This window comes from Leucopleurus acutus, assembly GCF_964270905.1.
Source record: "Leucopleurus acutus genome assembly, chromosome: 10".
NCBI lineage: Eukaryota > Metazoa > Chordata > Mammalia > Artiodactyla > Delphinidae > Leucopleurus > Leucopleurus acutus.
In genome coordinates this window covers 96,697,726-96,716,069 of record NC_139153.1, presented here as the reverse complement: position 1 = coordinate 96,716,069, position 18,344 = coordinate 96,697,726, and the positions used below count along the sequence as shown (strand labels likewise).

The 18,344-nt window shown below is 44.3% G+C and overlaps 1 protein-coding gene across 2 annotated transcripts in view; it reads right to left on the bottom strand.

The window, feature by feature from the left end:
• The window catches only part of ADTRP (androgen dependent TFPI regulating protein), a 70,291-nt gene extending 54,654 nt beyond the window's left edge, over window positions 1–15,637 (bottom strand). Inside the window, exons 1-3 of one of the 2 annotated variants that reach the window (XM_082847315.1) lie at window positions 15,447–15,637; window positions 5,670–5,804; window positions 4,021–4,122 (exon numbers count right to left, since the gene is read on the bottom strand). In XM_082847315.1, the coding sequence (XP_082703441.1) occupies window positions 4,021–4,122; window positions 5,670–5,804; window positions 15,447–15,599 (390 nt within the window). In that variant the 5' untranslated portion in view covers window positions 15,600–15,637. The remainder of the gene's footprint in view (window positions 1–4,020; window positions 4,123–5,669; window positions 5,805–15,446) is intronic. The other variant, XM_082847314.1, reaches the window with a different exon arrangement.
• Between the last annotated feature and the right edge of the window lie 2,707 nt (window positions 15,638–18,344).

The following is an 18,344-nucleotide window of genomic DNA, read 5'->3' as shown; positions in this document are numbered from 1 at the left end:
ATGTCAATGTCTTGTATTAGCATTAACTGTTATTTGTATTATTTCAACGTTGTGTGTGTAAACTAGGCTCCACCAGACTTAAGGTTGCCAGAAGTCAAAACCCTTGTCAAATGTCCATCTTGGTGTTAACCCTTATAGCCGGTACTTAATCATTATTTTATTTCAAGTGAATAAATGACAACACATTCAATAACTAGGTGGCTGGATTTGGTATTTCCTCCGATTTAAAGAGCCGAGGCCTGTCTCTTAAGAGCAGATTGTTTTGAAATCTCCATTAATATAAATGAAGCCTTTCCAGTTCTAAAGCTGTGTGATCATGGATTGAGAGTCTTACGTGATCATAACCATGTATGCAGTCCTCGGTAGTTTATCAGGTGCTTGTAACTTGCTCAATAATCGTGTACTGATCTCAAATGTGGAGGGCCTCTGGGGGGGTTCTCTCATCTCTTCCCTCTCCTTTAGGGAAACCTGAATGGTTTAGGTTGACTTCCGGAGAAATAAGTTCCCCCAGCTCCCTTCAGGTTAGGATCTGAGCGTTTCCTCAGTTACTGAGTCCTCTTCCTGCTGTTTGAATCTATCTGTTCTGGTTCTATCTTGAGTAGTCATTTAGATAATGCCTGAGGAGTTAATGTTTTCCTGGCAAAACCTGGAGGAGTACTTTGCTATTCTTTCCCTTCTTTCTTGAAGACTGGAGAACAGCTTAGCAATAAAACAGTCCGGTTGATCTACTTTAAATAAGGCAGCCTGCCCACGGTTGATGCAAATATTACACTGATGTTACTGTTTGGTTTGAATATATAACAAGGATAGAAAAATGTCCATTAGAGATGATAGTCAGCTTTGAACGATCTACTGCAACGGCAAGTCTAGAATGAGCTAGAAGGGTTGGGTTGGGAGGAGCCCAAAGACTTGATGAATCATGAAGGTTTTAGAACTACACTGTGTCAAAGGGGAGAGTGGTATTTCTTAATCTGACAAATCCTACTCATAAAACCCAGGGCAGCAATGCAAATGGCAACAGGGAGAATATTCCAGAGCTAAGGCTAGGATAGTAAACATAAAGACTGTTGCGAAATGCAAGAACCTTCAGGAAAGTATGACGCTGGCTGTGTACAGCAATAATTCTTATATTGTGGAAGAAAAAAAGGAGCAATACAGGAAGTGATTCATTTTAAGATCAGGCCCAGCCCTGCATGGAAGCAACTAGTACCAGTGACCTCCCATCCTCACTTTGGCTGCCACAGTGGTGGTTTCTGGGTATTTACTCATTTGAGTTGTCATGGAAGGACACTGTTAAAATGCAGAAAGTGTCAACAAATTAACCCAGTAACAGCCATTTCCATATTCTTTTATACTAGTATTTAAAAAGTCAACAGAGAGCATTCCTTGAGGTAATAGACCAGGAGTATTTGATAGTGAGGACAGAAAATGTCCAGAGTAAGGGACACAGTTTGGGGAAGAGGGATGAGATGCAGTCACGAGCACACTGGATTTGGAGCAGACACCATACGGAAGCATGGACGTTTGGGGATGACCCCGTTAGGAGCACCCAATGCTGGTTTTGCTGATGCCAACATTTTCACTAGAAGTGGCTCCATTGGGAGTTTCTCCAGTTAAATTAACAGAATCACAGAAGAGTCTGTGTCTGACCCAAGGCAGGTTGCCTCTTCTTTTCTCTTTTTTACTGTCATTCCACTTTTTTGGACCCTAGCCCCTTCTCTCTAAGGGATTCAGGTTACTTGATTGACCAAAAGGCAGAGAGCAGGGTCAAAAGAAACCCCCAGGTTGTGAAGGCACACGAATATTTTATGTTCTCTGTTGTATATTATCTGCCCTGCTAATTAACTGATAGATATGACATACATTATCAAGCTATCTGCTTCCAAAATTACCAAAAGTCCATATGGCTGTTTAGCAAGGTCACGAATGCTGGGCATCACCATCACAACTATTTGGAAGAAATCTAATCTTACTTCCATGTGGAAAATGGTACCCCAAAGAGGTAGGAAGCTTGTAATAGTTGTAGGAAAACTACTAGCTGAGCTAACAAAACCTTGAAAAGGTATTTGATATATGTGTTTGGCTCCAAATAAAAGACACTTTCAATACTCTGCCTTTTTATTTTAGTAACATCCAGCTCAGTCAGTTGTCCCAAATCGCTTCATTTTCTTAAGTAGGGTTTTGGCTTATTAGCATACAGATGGGGATTTTGGATTTTTTTAAGTGAGAATTCTCACTTTGCTTTGTTAATCAAGCAGTGACATCCTTTTTGATTGCCTGGTGAATTATGAAACTAGACTGAACCACAAGTTCTGCACTTACTATAGTACAAGGCAAGGAAGAGTGAATTATGAGCTCAGTGGCCCCAGGCAAATCACTTAACCTTTTAGAGTTTTTATTTTTTTAATTTGGAAAAATCCAGGATTGTAATTGTTATCTAAAGAAAGTTGTATGAATTAAATGGGCTCCTATTTGAGGAACATACTTAATATAGTCTAAGTGCCATAAAAAGCCACAATATTCCCTGTGTAGGGGTTTCAGATCAACGTTAATGGGAAACTGGGAAGATGAGGAGGTGATCGGACAAAAAGAAGCTGGTAGGACGGGTCTCGGGGAGGTGGGACTTATTAAATATATAGTTTTTGGTCCTGAACTCTAAATGAGATCGGGACTTGTATACCTTAGTTAATTAATTAGTATCTCACTGAGCACATATTTAAAGTGAAAGTACGTTTTTCTGAGGGGTGGGGGGCAGGGCACATGGTGGACTGAGCTGCTTTTCCAAATTGGTAATCATGTGAGTTTTAAGACAGTGGAGAAGTTGGAGGTAGAAGAAAGTCTGTGAACCTGAGGAGCCTTGATATGCTACTCCCTTGTGACTTCCCCCTGTTTTGTTTTGTTTTTTTTTTTTTTTTTTTTGCGGTACGCGGGCCTCTCACTGCTGTGGCCTCTCCCGTTGCGGAGCACAGGCTCCGGACGCGCAGGCTCAGCGGCCACGGCTCACGGGCCCAGCCGCTCCACGGCATGTGGGATCTTCCCGGACCGGGGCACGAACCCGCGTCCCCTGCATCGGCAGACGGACTCTCAACCACTGCGCCACCAGGGAAGCCCCCCCTGGTTTTTAAATGTCATTGGCTTCACAGACTCTCAGACCTCCTTCTGAATTCCTGACTAATGTGGAAATACATTTGTAAATACTGAGAAGCGGAGCAAGTACTTTGGTTACTCTGTGCGTGTGGTGCTGGTGACTCAGACCTCCTTCATCCAAGGCCTGGACAGTCCTGCTCCAGCTCTGCTTGTCCAGGCCACTGTTACTGGTATTCAGATACTGTGCCCCGAATAACTCAGAACAGGTTCTGGTTACTCTTCAGCCCCTCAAAAATAAATACATGAATAAAAACCCAAATGGGAAGCAGAAATGTGTAAATCATCTGTGATAAATAGTTGTGATCAAGTGTTAGCTAAGAAGCTGCTTCTGAGCCGTGAGTTATTCTTTGGACATTTGGGTGGATTTTTTTGAGGTATAATTGACACGTATAGCATATTAGTTTCAGGTGTACAACATAATGATTTGATATTTGTATGTATTGCAAAATGTTCACCACCACAAGTCTAGTTAACATCCAGGGTGGATTATTTTTAAAGCTTGCTTGATTCCATTCCTAGATAGGAATTCATTACATGTTATTTGCTGAAGTTACTTCTCTTTCAGGACTGCAGGCTCCAAGAGTTTGCTTGCCCTTATGGTTTCATGTCTTTTCAATAACTTCATAAGCAACTTGGCAAAGAGTCTTGCCTGGACATCCCATCTGCTCTCTGTATCTCCAGTTACAGCACCGCTTTTTGTTCATTTCGTATTCTCAAAGTGTTCTTTAAATAAATAGCGACGGGATGAAGAGGGAGGAGTGAATGGGATTTTGGGGGTTGAGGAGCAGTTTGGAAACATAAATAAGGCACTTGGAGTTCTCAGAACAGAGGTTAATTGCTGTTCTGTATTCACTAAATTTTCCTTTCACTCACCATTGCATGATTCAACCACACTGGAAAGATACCATCTAGGGCCTTAGGGTAAACGAGTTCTCGATCGTAGAGAAAGAGGATCCAGAATGACAAAAATACAAACTGGAAAATAGAACACAAAAATAGTATCATTAGGTTTATTTTCAATGAGTGCTTCCTAAGATAATCAAGGAAACGTAGCAAAATAAAAATAGATGCCAGTTTTAAAGATACATTCCTATATATACATAATGAAATACTAAATGAAGGAAAAAATTATTTATTGTAGAATTACAATACCCAGTCTCTGGGGATTTCAGAGAGTTAGGGATCAATTATTTGTCATTGTGGCAGGCAGAGAGGATGTAGATAAATGGGATTCGCAGACCATTTCATTTTAACCAATGACTTCTCTCTTCTCTGAGCTTTACCAGGAGTGCTGAGAGCAGCCACATGGAATGGCTTGAGTCTTCCACTTGCGTTGCCCACTCTCTAAACAGGCATGGCAAGGGGAAGCAGGAAGGCTGGGGCGAGGATAGGTGACAAGCTCCCAGGGTAATTCACAAGCTAGTTAACAGAGAGTTGGATCTCCTTATTGCTCAGAACTTTGGATTGATCCCCATCCTCTTGTACCCCTTGGCTATCTTTTCAAAGTGTCTGTCTTCCATGCTACAAAATCAATGGAGAGATGGGGAAAAATAACTATTAATCTTCTAACGATCTTCTTAAATTCCAAAGGCTCAATTTCTAAGTCTTAAAAAATGAATAAACTCCATTGATACAAAAAAAAACCTTAGCCTCTCTAGAAGATTTTTGGGGGTGGAGGAGGAGGTGTCCTGCAGAGTAAAACTGGAATGCCAGTACTCACTCCGTTATCTGCGAGCTCATCATTAGTGTTTGGAGAGTTTCATTTTGGATTTAAGTTTGAGGTCTCAATACTATAGGAAATGGAATGATGACGGGTAGAAAGAGATAATCATTTCTAATTATAGGCCCTGCTGGGCAGCCCGTGTGCCTGGTCTCAGTTTGTTTCCATTCTAACTAATGAATGAAAACATGCGCAATGTTGTAGAAATGTGGACAGTATCAGCAACAAGCCGACTGTCCCTTGTATATATATGTCTTGCTTCTTCCCAGTGTCCATTCATTCAACAAAATGCGTGAGTCACCCACCATGTGTCCCACACCAGGTATTTCAAACAGCCTCTCTCTCCTCCATTTCAAAGTGTCAACTTTGAAAGTTTTCATACCTTTTTTTTTTAATGGTTTCCACTTGCAGAAGTAACAAATGCTTATTGCAGCAAGTGAAACAAGATGTATGAAAGGGAAATTAGTCATCTGCCTCCTCAGCAGCCTCCATTCCCATCACCCTGACGGAACCAAGGTCATCGCAGTTGTATTTTGGTTAAGAAAAGTCCTTCAGACTTCCCTGTTAGACAGTAATAAGGATCTTGTATCAAACGTTCACAAAGGTACAAAAGCTAATGATAAATCTTGTCAGTTAATGTGCCTTATTTCCCCGAAGACACTGGGCAGTGCTATGCAGTCCTCAGGCCATTTATGCAAATGCAGTTGCCCTGGATTATAATAATGGGCTCCTTGCTGCCCAGGAGAAGTGTCAGTCCATATGACATGTGTATTATATTACCTGCACATCTTTGTAAACTTACTGCAGATATCGGAAAAGCCAGCGTGGTGAAAAGCAGGTCTCTGAAGGCTGTTATGAACTTAATGTCTTTTTTCCCTTTAGCTCGTTTCAGCACATCTTCCAGACAGGCCACCCCGTAGAAAAGGGCCTGCAAGGACTAAATTCATTACAACAAATGAGGACCTTTTCATTCCTTTAATTAATACATTCTTCACTGACATGAAGCACCATCCCTCTGGGAGCAGTGTTGATTTGAGAAGGAGGGGCCGCTGGCTGTTTCGGTTGGGAGCCAGTTCGAAGGTTGGTCTTGCAACTTGCTGGGCCCTGACCTTGATCACTAAAACCGATTGTGTAAAGTTGTTTAGGGGATAATAATGTGTACAGTATTTAGCATAATGGACTTGAGCTAAAATGGAAACAGAATAGAGTCAGCTTAAAAGGAGAATGTAATGAGATAGATAGCTTGGCTGCACAGAGGTGGGAGAAACCAGATAAACAGCACAAGGGCAGAGCACCAGACACAATGGTAGATATATTCTGGCCTCTTCCTAGGAAGAAAAAAATTTTTAAATGCCTAGTGTTGCAATCTCATTAGAGAAGCCAGAATCAGCATCAAGAGCCCCATGAAGGAGCTCTGTGCTCTCCTGAGGGAGACCCGCAGCATGGCAGCTTGCCTTTCTGAGGGAGAAGCCAGAGGAGAAGGCCTCTGAGGACCTCACAGAGACAGTCTGTGTGAGGGAGTGATTTAAATCCACAGGGCTACACAGCAAGCCGTGGGCTCGGGTGCATCTCTCGGTACCTGAGGGCCTTGAAGGTAAAAAAGAAGCAGGGCCTTTTTCAAGGACACAAGATCACAATCAGAACAGACTTTGTCCATTCTTACAGTGTTCCACAAACCCACGGCTTCTAATTTAAGGGTCACAAGAGTACAGAGTTGGAGTTGGTTTTGAGTTACTGCTTCAGAATCAATCCTATTCCTTGAAAGCTCTGACTGGTACAAAAGGAACAGCCTGGACTCTGCTGTGAGTCTGAGTCAGACAAGGTCTGGAACCTGGGCATCTGGACTAATGATCAACCAAGTCGGCTTTTGGGGAACAAGCTCTGAGCTCTGAACCCTAGGAAACCTCTCGCAGGGTTGGCCTCCTGCCACTCCTCAGGCTGAAGGGTGGGCAGGAGAGGACACAGAGGTGGATTAGGCCAGCGAGGTCCCCACGGGGGTCCTCAGACCAGCAGTACCAGCATCACCCCAAAGCTTGTTAGAAATGCAGGCCCTCAGCCCCACCCCAGACTATGGAATCAGAATCTCTGGGAATGGGGCCCAGGAATTTGTTTTTCAATAAACTCCCAGGTGCTCTGTGTATACGCTAAAGTTCTAGAACCACTGGATTAGACATAAATTTATCACTTAAAAATCTTACTGACTACTCAAAACTATAATAGCTGACTTTTTTTTTTCTTGTAATAGCTGGCTTTTATTGATTTCTTGTTATGTGCTGGCCACTGATCTAAGCTTTTAATTTCTTATAACAACCTTATGAGGTAAGTCCTATTATTCCTTCCCCACTTCCCATTTTACAGGTGAGGAAACTGAGGCACAGAGAGTTAAATAAACTTGTCTAAAGTCTAATGGTTGATAAATATCAAGGCCAGGATTTGAAACCCAAAGTCTGCTTCTTGAGCCAGACTTTAAAGAAACCACACACACCATGTGATGTGTCAGGTTTCTAAGAATAAGGATAAAGCACTGTGGGAGTTCAGAAAAAGAGACCATTATCTCCAGGTGGGAGAATTAAAAATGACTTCAAAAAATACCGATGCCTGATTCTCACTCCCAAAGATTCTAATTTAATGAGTCTGGGGGTGCAGCCTAGGCTTCAGGATCTTAAAACATTCTCCCAGGTGATTGTAATCAGGGCAGCCAAGGTTGAGAACCACTTGCCTAGAGGAACTTCCATTTGGAAATGCAGACCTGGTAGCCTCCAGGGAGGCGGGGCTGCGGAGATGAGCCCACATGGTGGGATGAGGTTTCTAAAGAGAGGACAAAGGGAAGAGGAGAGAAGTGGGAAGCAAATGCTGAGGAAATGCCCTCCTCTAAGGGACAGAAGGGCTAAGGGGGAAGCAAAGTAGCAAAGAATGATCAGATGGTAGAAAATCAGGAATGTGCAAGAACCCCATGGCCCTGAGGGAGGAGGAAGCTTCAAGCCAGAAGGGGCCACTCCAGGGAGGGTGGGCTACAGTTTTAAATGCCATGAAGAGGCTGCCACCCCAATACTCGTCGTTTACTTTTGCCGTTGAGCCCTGAGCACTGCAGAATTGGAGTGCTGTCTTTGCACTGAATGCTAGGAGAAGTCTCCTTCTCTCCCCTTCTTCCCCAGCAGCTCTCAGCTCACCCCTGAGGCCATAGCAGGCAGCTGCTGGAGTTAGGAAGGGCAGACGAGGGGCCTGGGCCCCGGTGAGGAGGCCTGCACCTTTCTATCAACACAGCAATTAATCCACACAGCAACTAATCTCCCACTGAGCGCTGAGTGCCTGCCAGGTTTTCCCTCCTTGGGGAGAGGCCGCCTCCACCCAGCATGTGAAGTCCCTGTGACCGCTTTCCTTAGCGAGAGCTTCCTAGCGTCAGCATGAGTCAAGCTCGTCCTGACTTTCTCTTGCCTTTCCCAGTCACAGAATGTGGAAATTGGACTGGGGAAAGAACACATTACTCAGAGCCTCCGTGGCTTCTCCTTCACCGATAAAAATTTGCTCCACACCACAAACTTGCCAATCACTTCTCCCCCTCTCCCCTCAGCTCACACGTTATTTCACAGGCATATGTCACTTTGGAGAGATGCCAGCTGTGTGCGTGAGGCAGCCTGGTCTCCATCGATCTTAACCCACGTTGATGCGCCATCATCTGTGTCAACAAGGAATATTTATGAGCCCCTGCATAGGAGCCCGGGGGGGGGCGCTAGGGTGTTGCCAAAAGAAATAAACAGGCGAGAACTAGGGCATAGAGGATCCACACAGCAGAGCTGGCGAGCAAGGAGAGGGAGGTGGCATGGGCTTACTCAATGGGGAGGCCTCCTGCAGGGCCTCAAGGGCAGGTTTGCATCAGCTCACAAAACCAGACACTGGTCTGCTCATTCTCTAAGGACAGTACACGGGGATGTTTATAAGACACTCACAGAAGGAATAGTCAAGGGGGAAAATGGCAGCTGTTAGGGACTGAATTGTATGCCCCCAAAATTCATATTTGAAGTTATAACCCTCAGTACCTCAGGAAGTGGCTGTATTTGGAGACAGGATCTTTAAAGAGGTGATTAAGTTACAATGAGGACAGTAGGGTGGGCCCTAATCCAGTAGGACTGGTGTCCTTAGAAGAAGAGGAGATTAGGACCCAGACCCACACAGAGGGTAGACCACGTGAAGACACAGGGAGAAGGCAGCCATCCACAAGCCAAGGAGAGAGGCTTGTAGAAACCAACCCTGCTAACAACTTGATCTTGGACTGCTGGCCTCTAGAACTCTGAGGAAGTTTCTGTTGTGTAAGCTCCCCAGTCTGTGGTACGTTTTTATGGCAGCCCCAGCAAACTAATAGAGTAGCATTGAAAGAAGATAGCAACAACTGGCCGCCTTTTACGACTCTTACAGCAAAATTACTGTTGTTTACATTTCTCAACTATTTGGGCCGCTCAGAAAAGCAGAGTTAACGGTATCTTCTTGGTGAGGGTTTACTTCAGAGTTGCTGCTGTCTGATTTAATTTTTTTCTACCAGTTCTTCCCTAATTCCATCTGTCCTTTCTTCTGAAATACTGCTGATCTAAGATTGTTAGCTGTCTTCCATTTTTGTTGCTAGCTGACAAACTTACCACCTGGGAGAGCTTAATTTACATTTTTTTTAATAACTAGTGCAACTTGAGAAACCATAGCTAAAGGATGTTTCATTTTTACATTCATATGTCTTCACAAAATTCACAACAATCTTGAAAACACAGAAGCTTAACCTTTCTAAGTCGTCAAGTTTATTTTCCTTGCTCTAAGCCAGAATCCTCTTAAACTATCCCAGGAAATGAGAATTTCTTCATTTAAAAATAATTCCAGAGAGGGAGATTCCACAAGTTTCCTGAGCAAGACATTACAACTCTGACTGAATGAGTCAAGTAATCCAACGCCCAGCTCAGCTCTCTGTGCCTGACTCAGACAGGCCGGGACTTTCTCAGGTCTCGCCTTCAGAATGATGCAACGCTTGCCGTGGAGATTAATTCAGAATAAAACAGCAAATGGGGACTCATTGTGACGAGCATTTTGTATAACTGTGGTGGTGAGGGTGGTGGCATCTGGGACAGGTAGAGGAAGTTTGTCAAATATATCTGTATTATATGTAATATTATATTTCAGACATTATTCATGTGCATTGAGCTTATGAAACAGATGAAAGAATGAGATCGAGAACATGGGAGAAGAACTGATATGAAGAACACAAGAAAATAAAGAGAAGAAACTAAGAACATTGAGGGACAGGTTGGAAGGAAGATTTGTAAGAATGCTTAGCCAGTGTTGTATAGCTGATAACAGCTGGCTTCAGTGTAGCAGTAGGATGGCCGTGCGGTAGGCTGTCTTACAGGTGGGATGGGGTTCTCTAGAAAGTGGCTCTTACCAGTTAAGAGTTATGTTCTGATCATTTATTCATGCAGCCAACATTCACAGAATGTCTCTTAGGTGCCAGAAGTTAGGCATAATACAGACCAGGGCAGGTTCTATGTTAATATGTCTTTATTAGGAAGAAGAAGAGGCGGCAGAAGAGGAGGAACCTTTTTGGTACATTTACCATTTTACGTTTTGTAGGCCAGGTTCCTTGGGAAACAGAATCTGAGATGCTGAGATCTGCCTGAAGGGTGTTCATGGAGTGAGATGCTGAGATCTGCCTGAAGGGTGTTCATGGAGGAGTGCTCTCAGAACATCCATGAGAAGAGGGAGGGGGAGGGAGGGAGAAGGACTGAGCACCAGGAAAACCGGAAGGGCAGTACAGTTGCATGGAATCAGCTAATCCCCGAAGGAGCCCTGGAGTTGAGCTGTCCCTTCAGAGTTGTCCTGGAGCCCAGCCTTTGTAGCCCAGGTCAACCAGTCTTTGCACGCAGCAACCTCAGGGAGGTCTTAAGCCTTGGTCCAGGTAGCTCCCTTCTGCTGAGGACAGTTGTGGGATGAGAGCTCAGCTATGAGTCACCAGCAGGCAGCACCCCTTCTCCCAGGAGCTGGGGAATGAGTACCTTGATGCTGAGGAGGTAGGGGAATCTGTGTGCCGCACCACAGATCCACTACATATGAGGCACAGAGGAGTTAGGTAACTCACTCAAGAGCACATGGCAAGTGAGTGGCACCCAGGCAGTCTGGCTCCAGAAGCTAGGCCTTCGATCACTAATCTTTATACTGTGCACAAGGAACCTACCAAAATGCTGTCATGGTTACTCAGTAAACCACAGCTGTTTTATTTTGGGTGCTGGTGGTGACTCTTCCCTTCCCTCAGCCCTCATTCTTTCAACTATCTGAGAGGTAAAAACAGTGATCTTAAGCATTTTTGTGGAATAGACAGTTAAGTGTATTTCTGAGTCTGCTGAGCTTAAGAGTTCCACAGATGAATATATTAACCCGATGATGGAAATTAAAGGTTGGCCCCAAGTATCGCAGTGGGTTCTATATACTATAAATGGATCCCTGTCTTCTCACTGTTCATGGGCTACCTTGGAGTTTGAACGATGGAACGTCCCCAAGGATCTCTCAAGGATCTCTCTTCCCCTGGCCCTGCTTTGCCATCCCTGAGGACCTATGTAATGAAGTGGCTGTTGTCATCCTGAGAGCTTGACGATAATAAGGTCAGAGCTGCCTGCGGCTTGGGCAGCTTTATATGAAGAGAGGAGGGCAATGTCATGCCTCTGTTGGTGAAGTGGGGGGAGGGAAACAGGGAGGGGCCCGCCCAGAATCTCCCCTGGAGATCCCAGTTATGAGGCACCACCTCTAACCATGTTTCAGAAGGAAGTTTATTTTTAAAAAGAGGAAAACCCAGCAAACTCTTATGAATTCTGCAAGCCGATTTCAATTGCAGCTGAAAAATCCCTCTGTCCCCTCTCCCCAGCTTGCATTCCCTGGGGTCAGGGACAGTCCCTGGGTGGAAGTGGAGTGGATGGAGAGGAGGGAACACAACATTGTGGAAGACCCAGGCACTGGAAGCCTGAGCCAACGTGAGCACCCGAGGATGTCCACAGCACTGCCTTGTCTCCTTGCCCAGCTCCTGGGGGCTACCGCATTCAGCAGGATTCACTACCCTCTGCCTGAGCTTGCAGACTCTAGCTCTAGGGCTTCCCCAGTGCCTGAGGGCATCCACCTAGGCAACTATTATATAGGGAAAGCATTGACTCCACAGTGGTCCTCCTCTAGCTGGGAAGCTGAAGTGTGAAGCCTGTGGAGGGAAGTACTTGAGCAGTGAGACAGTTGGGTGACCCTTGCCTGAATCCATGACCCAGCACCCATGGTGCTCAGTGAGGGGACTGATGTCCCCCCAAATTACCCTCCCCTCTGCACCATCCCTTCTGTACTCAAAGATGAGATGGCTAGAAGCTCACCAGCACTCTCCTATCTCCTCATTCCGTTTTCCACTTCTTACACCATTCTGAGTGCTTCCCTTACGTCCTTTGTCCCTTACGGTCACTCTGTGGTTATGCACTATTTGACAGATTTGTAAATAGAAGACAAAGAAATACCCAGACCAGGGTCAGTAGGAGGTGGAACTGAGGAACCATCCCAGAGAGCTCATAATCCTAGAGCTCCTGCTTATGCCCACTAAGCTATACTGCCTTCCCTCCCAGCGGGGAATTGGCTGCCTCTTCCCTGGGGTCAGTTTACTCCCTCATTAGACAGAGACTCACCTCTCTCCTCTTCTTCCTTTACTCTCCTTAGGCACTAGGCAGGAATTGGTCGCCATTCCTCAGTGGCACCCCCACTAACTCACCTCATGCCCCAGGCATCAATCCTTTGAAGCCCCTGGGGTAGCTCCGGGAGGAAATGGGGCCCACTTAGAATGCTGACTTGCATTAAGTTGGACTTTGTTCTTAGGGGCCATGACGGATATTCAGCCAACTAGAAATGAAAGCTGTTTAAAGGGGCGGGATGTAAATTTCCTGGAAAGCAGGATGGGGTACTGACTTCAATATGTTTACATAAAATGAATTTAAGAGTGTTATAGCAAGTTATGAGACCTCTGTGACTTTATAAACGCAACCGTTAACGAATTATTCGTTAGTTAACACTAATTAATCATTAGGAAACACAACCATTAATCAGCCCACAAGACCTCAAGAGCTAGAAATTTTAAGGCGCAGTATTTCATGTGATGTCACGTATTTGAAGTTTGACCTTAAATTGATCCTCTAAAACACATTCAACCCATCTTCACCAGTTGGAAAACGTTGCATTAAGTCACAATTTCAGGATGACACCTAACAGCAGAAAGGAAACAGCCATAGGGAAGCCCCTCTCTGCCCATTTCAAGGGTCAGAAGATGTCAGAAGAGACTATACTGCTCAGGAATACAGAAAAGTGAGGTCAAGTCCAGTCAACATACCAAGGCACCCAGCTTTTATTATGGGGATAATCTGCGCCAGCCACTGTGGCAAATACAGTGTAGAATCCTAGAACGTCAGGGCTGGCAAAGACTTAGGAGACAAAACTCCTGTTTGGGAGCCACTTACAATTTGATTGAAATGTTGAGAATCACATGTGGGTGGAAATGAGAAAACAATACTATACATAAATAAGCGGAGACTGAGAGAAGCCGTAAAAATTCAGGGAAAGGAAAAAACGAATTTGGTTTAGAGTTGCTCAGCAGAGATTTTAAGGAGAATATGGGATTTCAGGTGGTCTGTGAAAGCAGCAGGTGGTGTAGAAGCAGGTAGGCCTTTCATTCAAGGATAGTGTGCATATGGGTAGAACAGTGACAGCAAAAGCCTAGGGACCAACACTGGAGAAGACACAGGCCTTCCTGGAGAATAGACCAACCTTCCTAGGGAGGCGAGCGCCCGACGGCCAAGTAGGCAGGTGAGCTCTTAAATCAGGAGTTTAGATTGGTCCTGTAAGGTAGGAGGGAGCCCCTGTGGTTTCTTGAGTAGCTGACCACACTTCTCAAGCAGGCTTATGATGTTTGAAGCGAAACAAAACCCAGAACAGTTCTTTGGGAAGATTAATCTGAAATCTGAGTGATGGATGGACTGATAATGGGAGGACAGTGAAGAGGTGATCTGGTCATCTAGGTACCAACTAATAAACACCTACAATGAGAGGGGCGGTAAGATTGGGGAAGAAGGGATGAACCTAGTAAGAGGGAAGACACAGGATTTGGTGGCTATTAGTCAGGGAGTTAACACTAGGAAATAAGTATCCTGGACAGATGAGTGTCTTTTTCCATTCTTGGAAATATGGTGCCTCTGGGACATGTAACCGAGCTATAATTAAGAAGCCAGGGAGATGGGGTTTGGGAGTCAGTGATGAATCTGCTCTTAGCCATGCTTAGTGTGAGGGAGGACAACCATACTAGAATTTGGATTTGATTAGATCATCAATCCTGGCTGACACTGCTCTCTTTACCTTGACTATTCTTAATGTGAAGCTAATAGATACATCAAGCTGAGACTTTTACTGTATGATTCTAATTCCACAAAATCATTTTTTGTTATTTTCTATTTACTTGTTTTTTCATAAAATTCTATTATTGAAACAAGCCATCACCTTGATAGTTTTCAGGCACAGTAGAACTGTATTCAGGGCTCAAATCTCAAAATCAAAAGCCAGCAAGTTACCAGAGAGGAGGAAGCTGAACTTCCAGGCTTCTTTGATTTGAACCTTCTGAATTTCCTCTCCTTAGCATTACAGAGAGTCATCTTCTTTTTTTTTTTTTTTTTACCATGCATTACCTCTGCCTAGGATTATGATGCCAAAGAACTGGAATATTTTGTCTAGTTTCTGCAATCAGATGTTTATATGGTACCCTACATTTAGGTTAAAAATCTCAAAACTTTAATTAGCATCCCCAAAGCCTGCAGCATGTTTAGCTTTTAACTCTAAAAATAATTTTACATATTTCCAAAACATTTTTTAAAAACCTATTTTTCTCCCATTCATTCACACTTCATCACTTCATTCATCAGATTGTGGTCAGCTGGGCTAGGGAGACAAGAAAGGATCAAGTGATGTGATTGGTTTGTAAATAGTTGAAAATGTGTATTTGCCATTTGGTTGGGTGATTTGTCCTTTAAGATGGAGCCTGAGCCTATAAAAAATTGAAGTGGGATCCGAACATGGCAAAATGTATTTGCTTTTCTTAGATAAATCTGTTAGTCTGTGTGTGCTATAAAAGGGCATTATTCCTCCACTGGAAATTGCACTTCCCACGCAACATGCACCACTCTGCCTTCCCTCACAGACTCCCCCAAGCAAAGTTCAAAATTCCTCCTGCATATGTAGTCAGTCCCATGGTGAAACCATTAGTTTAGTTCCCCACTTGGGCTCATCTGAGAAGAACTTCAAGACAAGATTCTTTTCAAAAGAGCATTTAACAAGTAGCACAAAAGGTAACTATGGATAACTCCAAAATGGGGTTTCTCAGAGCAAATTGTCAAGTAAAAGAGAATGCCAAAACTCACAAACAAACAGTGAAGAAGAAAGACAAATATTGGAATTTTGTACTTGATAAAATCCAAAGGTGTTATGTGTAGAGGCACTGATATTACAGACAAATAGCTTGCTTCCTGATACAGCCGAATGGACTTACCAGGTTAAGGAATGTTAAGTACTTCCATTGTCCACCATTTAGAAAGACTTTGGATTTCCGCGGATCCTCTCCTTGTTGTGAGATATAAAAATTGAGGAAAATATACCAGCTCAAAACAAAAAAGTGGTATATGCACGTAGAAGTCCTCGTCATGGCTAGCTCTGACCAGGGGACTGTAACGGTCTCAAAGTAGCTTCCCTCTGGCGTACTTCCGCAGGTGACAGCGGAAGTCCTATGGCAAGCCGGGCCAGAGAAGGAGAACTGTGTAACACACCCCTCTGGGATTGAGCGTTCCAACATGGCTGAATTTTGCTTCTCTCATAGGCTCCTTTCCTGATAAACGTGGGAGACAGGATTATTGCTGATTTTCAGATGCCTTCACTTAGATAATAGCAGGTAATCTGCAAATTTGCATATGTTTCAGTATTTAGGCTTTGAAGAGGGCAGGGAGCAATGTAAGAAGTGCACTTTGCACTATTTGACTGGGTCGGGGCATGATTAAATGACCTTATCGTTAAGTACCAGAGAACTCTAATGAAAATACCTACCGTCATGGTCGTATTTTCTTTTCTTGGGGGCAGAATAAGGAAGTTGCCATAATATATCTTGAGAGAATGAGAAGCAGGTTGACAGACCAGGAGGGAGAGATTGTGGGCGTGTTTATCGCATGGAGGGAAGTAAATATTTAGAAAGGGGAAGGGTGTTGTAATCTTGCTCCTAAGGTCTCTGAGGCCCTATAAAATCTGAAACAACCTTTGATCCTCTAGGGAGCAGCCCCAGCGTTTCAGTTAGTTGTTCCCCCCCCCCCCGCCCCCACCCCCCGCAGTTTTTTATCTATACTCTAGAGAATCAAGAGTTACTGAGAGCTGTCCCAGACACTCCATTTAAACAGGCATTTCTGTTCCCTTGGAGGGAAGCATAGCAAGTGGTCTGTGGCCAGAGAATCAGGAAGAGGTGTGTGGTCACTACCCCAATATACCTGAGTTCAGACACTGCTGAGAGAGGATGAGGGTCTCTGCATTGCCTTGGAGAGGACAAGAGTATGCTTAGGCTGGGCAAAGTTGTCAGAACCGGGCCCTGCCTCAGGCTCGACAGAAGGGACCTTGTGACATCACCAGCTTGTTTCCCTGGGCAACTGACTCAGAGGGTTTTGAGCAGATCCCCAAGGGAAATGCTCCTGATGCAGTTATGTAAGTCTGTAGGTGGTGCTGTTCAGTGATTTAATCAGGGTTTACAAGTACTGGGAGAAAGAACTGCAGGCTACACATGGAGTACAAAACAAAAACAAACCTACCTCCTAAGTCACTGGATCCCAAACATCAGGAACTGTAAACGGGGGTAGGGCAAGCCTGAGCCAACAATATAGGGTCTGCATTGTAACCATTCCCAAAGGAGAGGATGGTCTGGGAAATGAGAGACGGAAAATGCTGTACACAACTCCACGGGCTAAGTTAAAATGGTAAATAACAATAGCGGCTAATACTTTTACAGTACTTACTATGAGGCAGGCGATGTTCCAGATGCTTTGTGCATATGAACTCAGTTAACACTCTAAACACTACTATGAAGTAAGTACTATTGTAATCCTCATTTTCAGATGAGGAAATTGAAGCCCAAGCTGGATGCATTCAAAAGCTGGTAAGAGGCAGGCAGAGCTGCAGGCTGCACTCATAACCAGTGTGCCTGGCCACAAAGAAACGCACCCTCCGACTCCCTTTGCAATGTTTCTCCACTCCCTGCCGAGCCCCTTTCATTCCTCTACCTCTCCCATCAGAAAATTCTCTCAGGAAAGGATCAGTTATGTTTTAAAACTTGGTGCATATATGAGGTACTGTGCTATATGTCTCCCAGGGTGTTTTCATGGTAAGCATCATTATAGATTTAGGGATTTGTATCCCTTTATACAAGATCCCAAGCATAGGTCTGCAGATGGGTAAAGAATTGAGGAAATATTGGGAAAGGAGAGGAGACAAAGACCTAAATCTCCCTGGTGTTTCCCAGGGACCTGGCCCAGCTGTTTGTCCATCGCACACTACATACTCACCATAGCAATTTTGCTGACTCTCATGATTTCTACCACTGCTTTCTAGTTTAGGACCCAGAATTTTATACCTCTAATCCCAGCCCTCTCCCCATCTCCAACAAGCTTCAAACATATCTTTGACTGCTTGTTAGACATTTCCTCAATTAGTTAGATGCACCTCAAACTCAAGATGTTTAAAATGAATTCAGCACCTTGCCCCAAACCTGACTATTTACCTCTATTCTCCGTCTGTGAGTATGGCCCTGTCTTCTAACTGGGAGTCTTCCTTGTTTCCTCTCTCTCCCTTACTCCTCAAATCCAGCTAACCACCAGATCCTGCTAAGTTCATCTCCCAAGTCAAGCTCAAGTCAGTGCTCTTCTTTCCATTCCTTCTACAACTGACCTAGTTCAGGTCTTCTTCATCTCTTTCCAGTACTTTAGTAACTGTCTTCTAACTGGTTTTCCTAATTCTAGTCTTATCCCCCAACTCTGTTCTTCACAAGGTCAGGGAGTGATTCTACCTAAAATGCCAGTCTTACCACATCTCTCCCCCACTTAAGTCCCTTTACTGCATCAGTATCATTAACAGAATAACATCCAAGTTCCATAACTTGGTGAACTGGCCACTCCCAGCTAGCTTTGATAGTCTTTCCTGCCTTACTCGTGTCTCATAGTTGATGTTCATCCTACAGCACCAAATTGGCATAGTTTTCCAGTCACAACTGGCTATGTCATGTCCTAGTGCCTTTACTCTTATTATTTCCTCTCCCTGATGGCCTCCTCACAGCATGTCTTTGACTGGTTATTTCATAACCATGTTCAAAAATGCAGCTCAGCAGTTTCCTTCTCTAGAAACCCTTACCTGAACCTCTCCT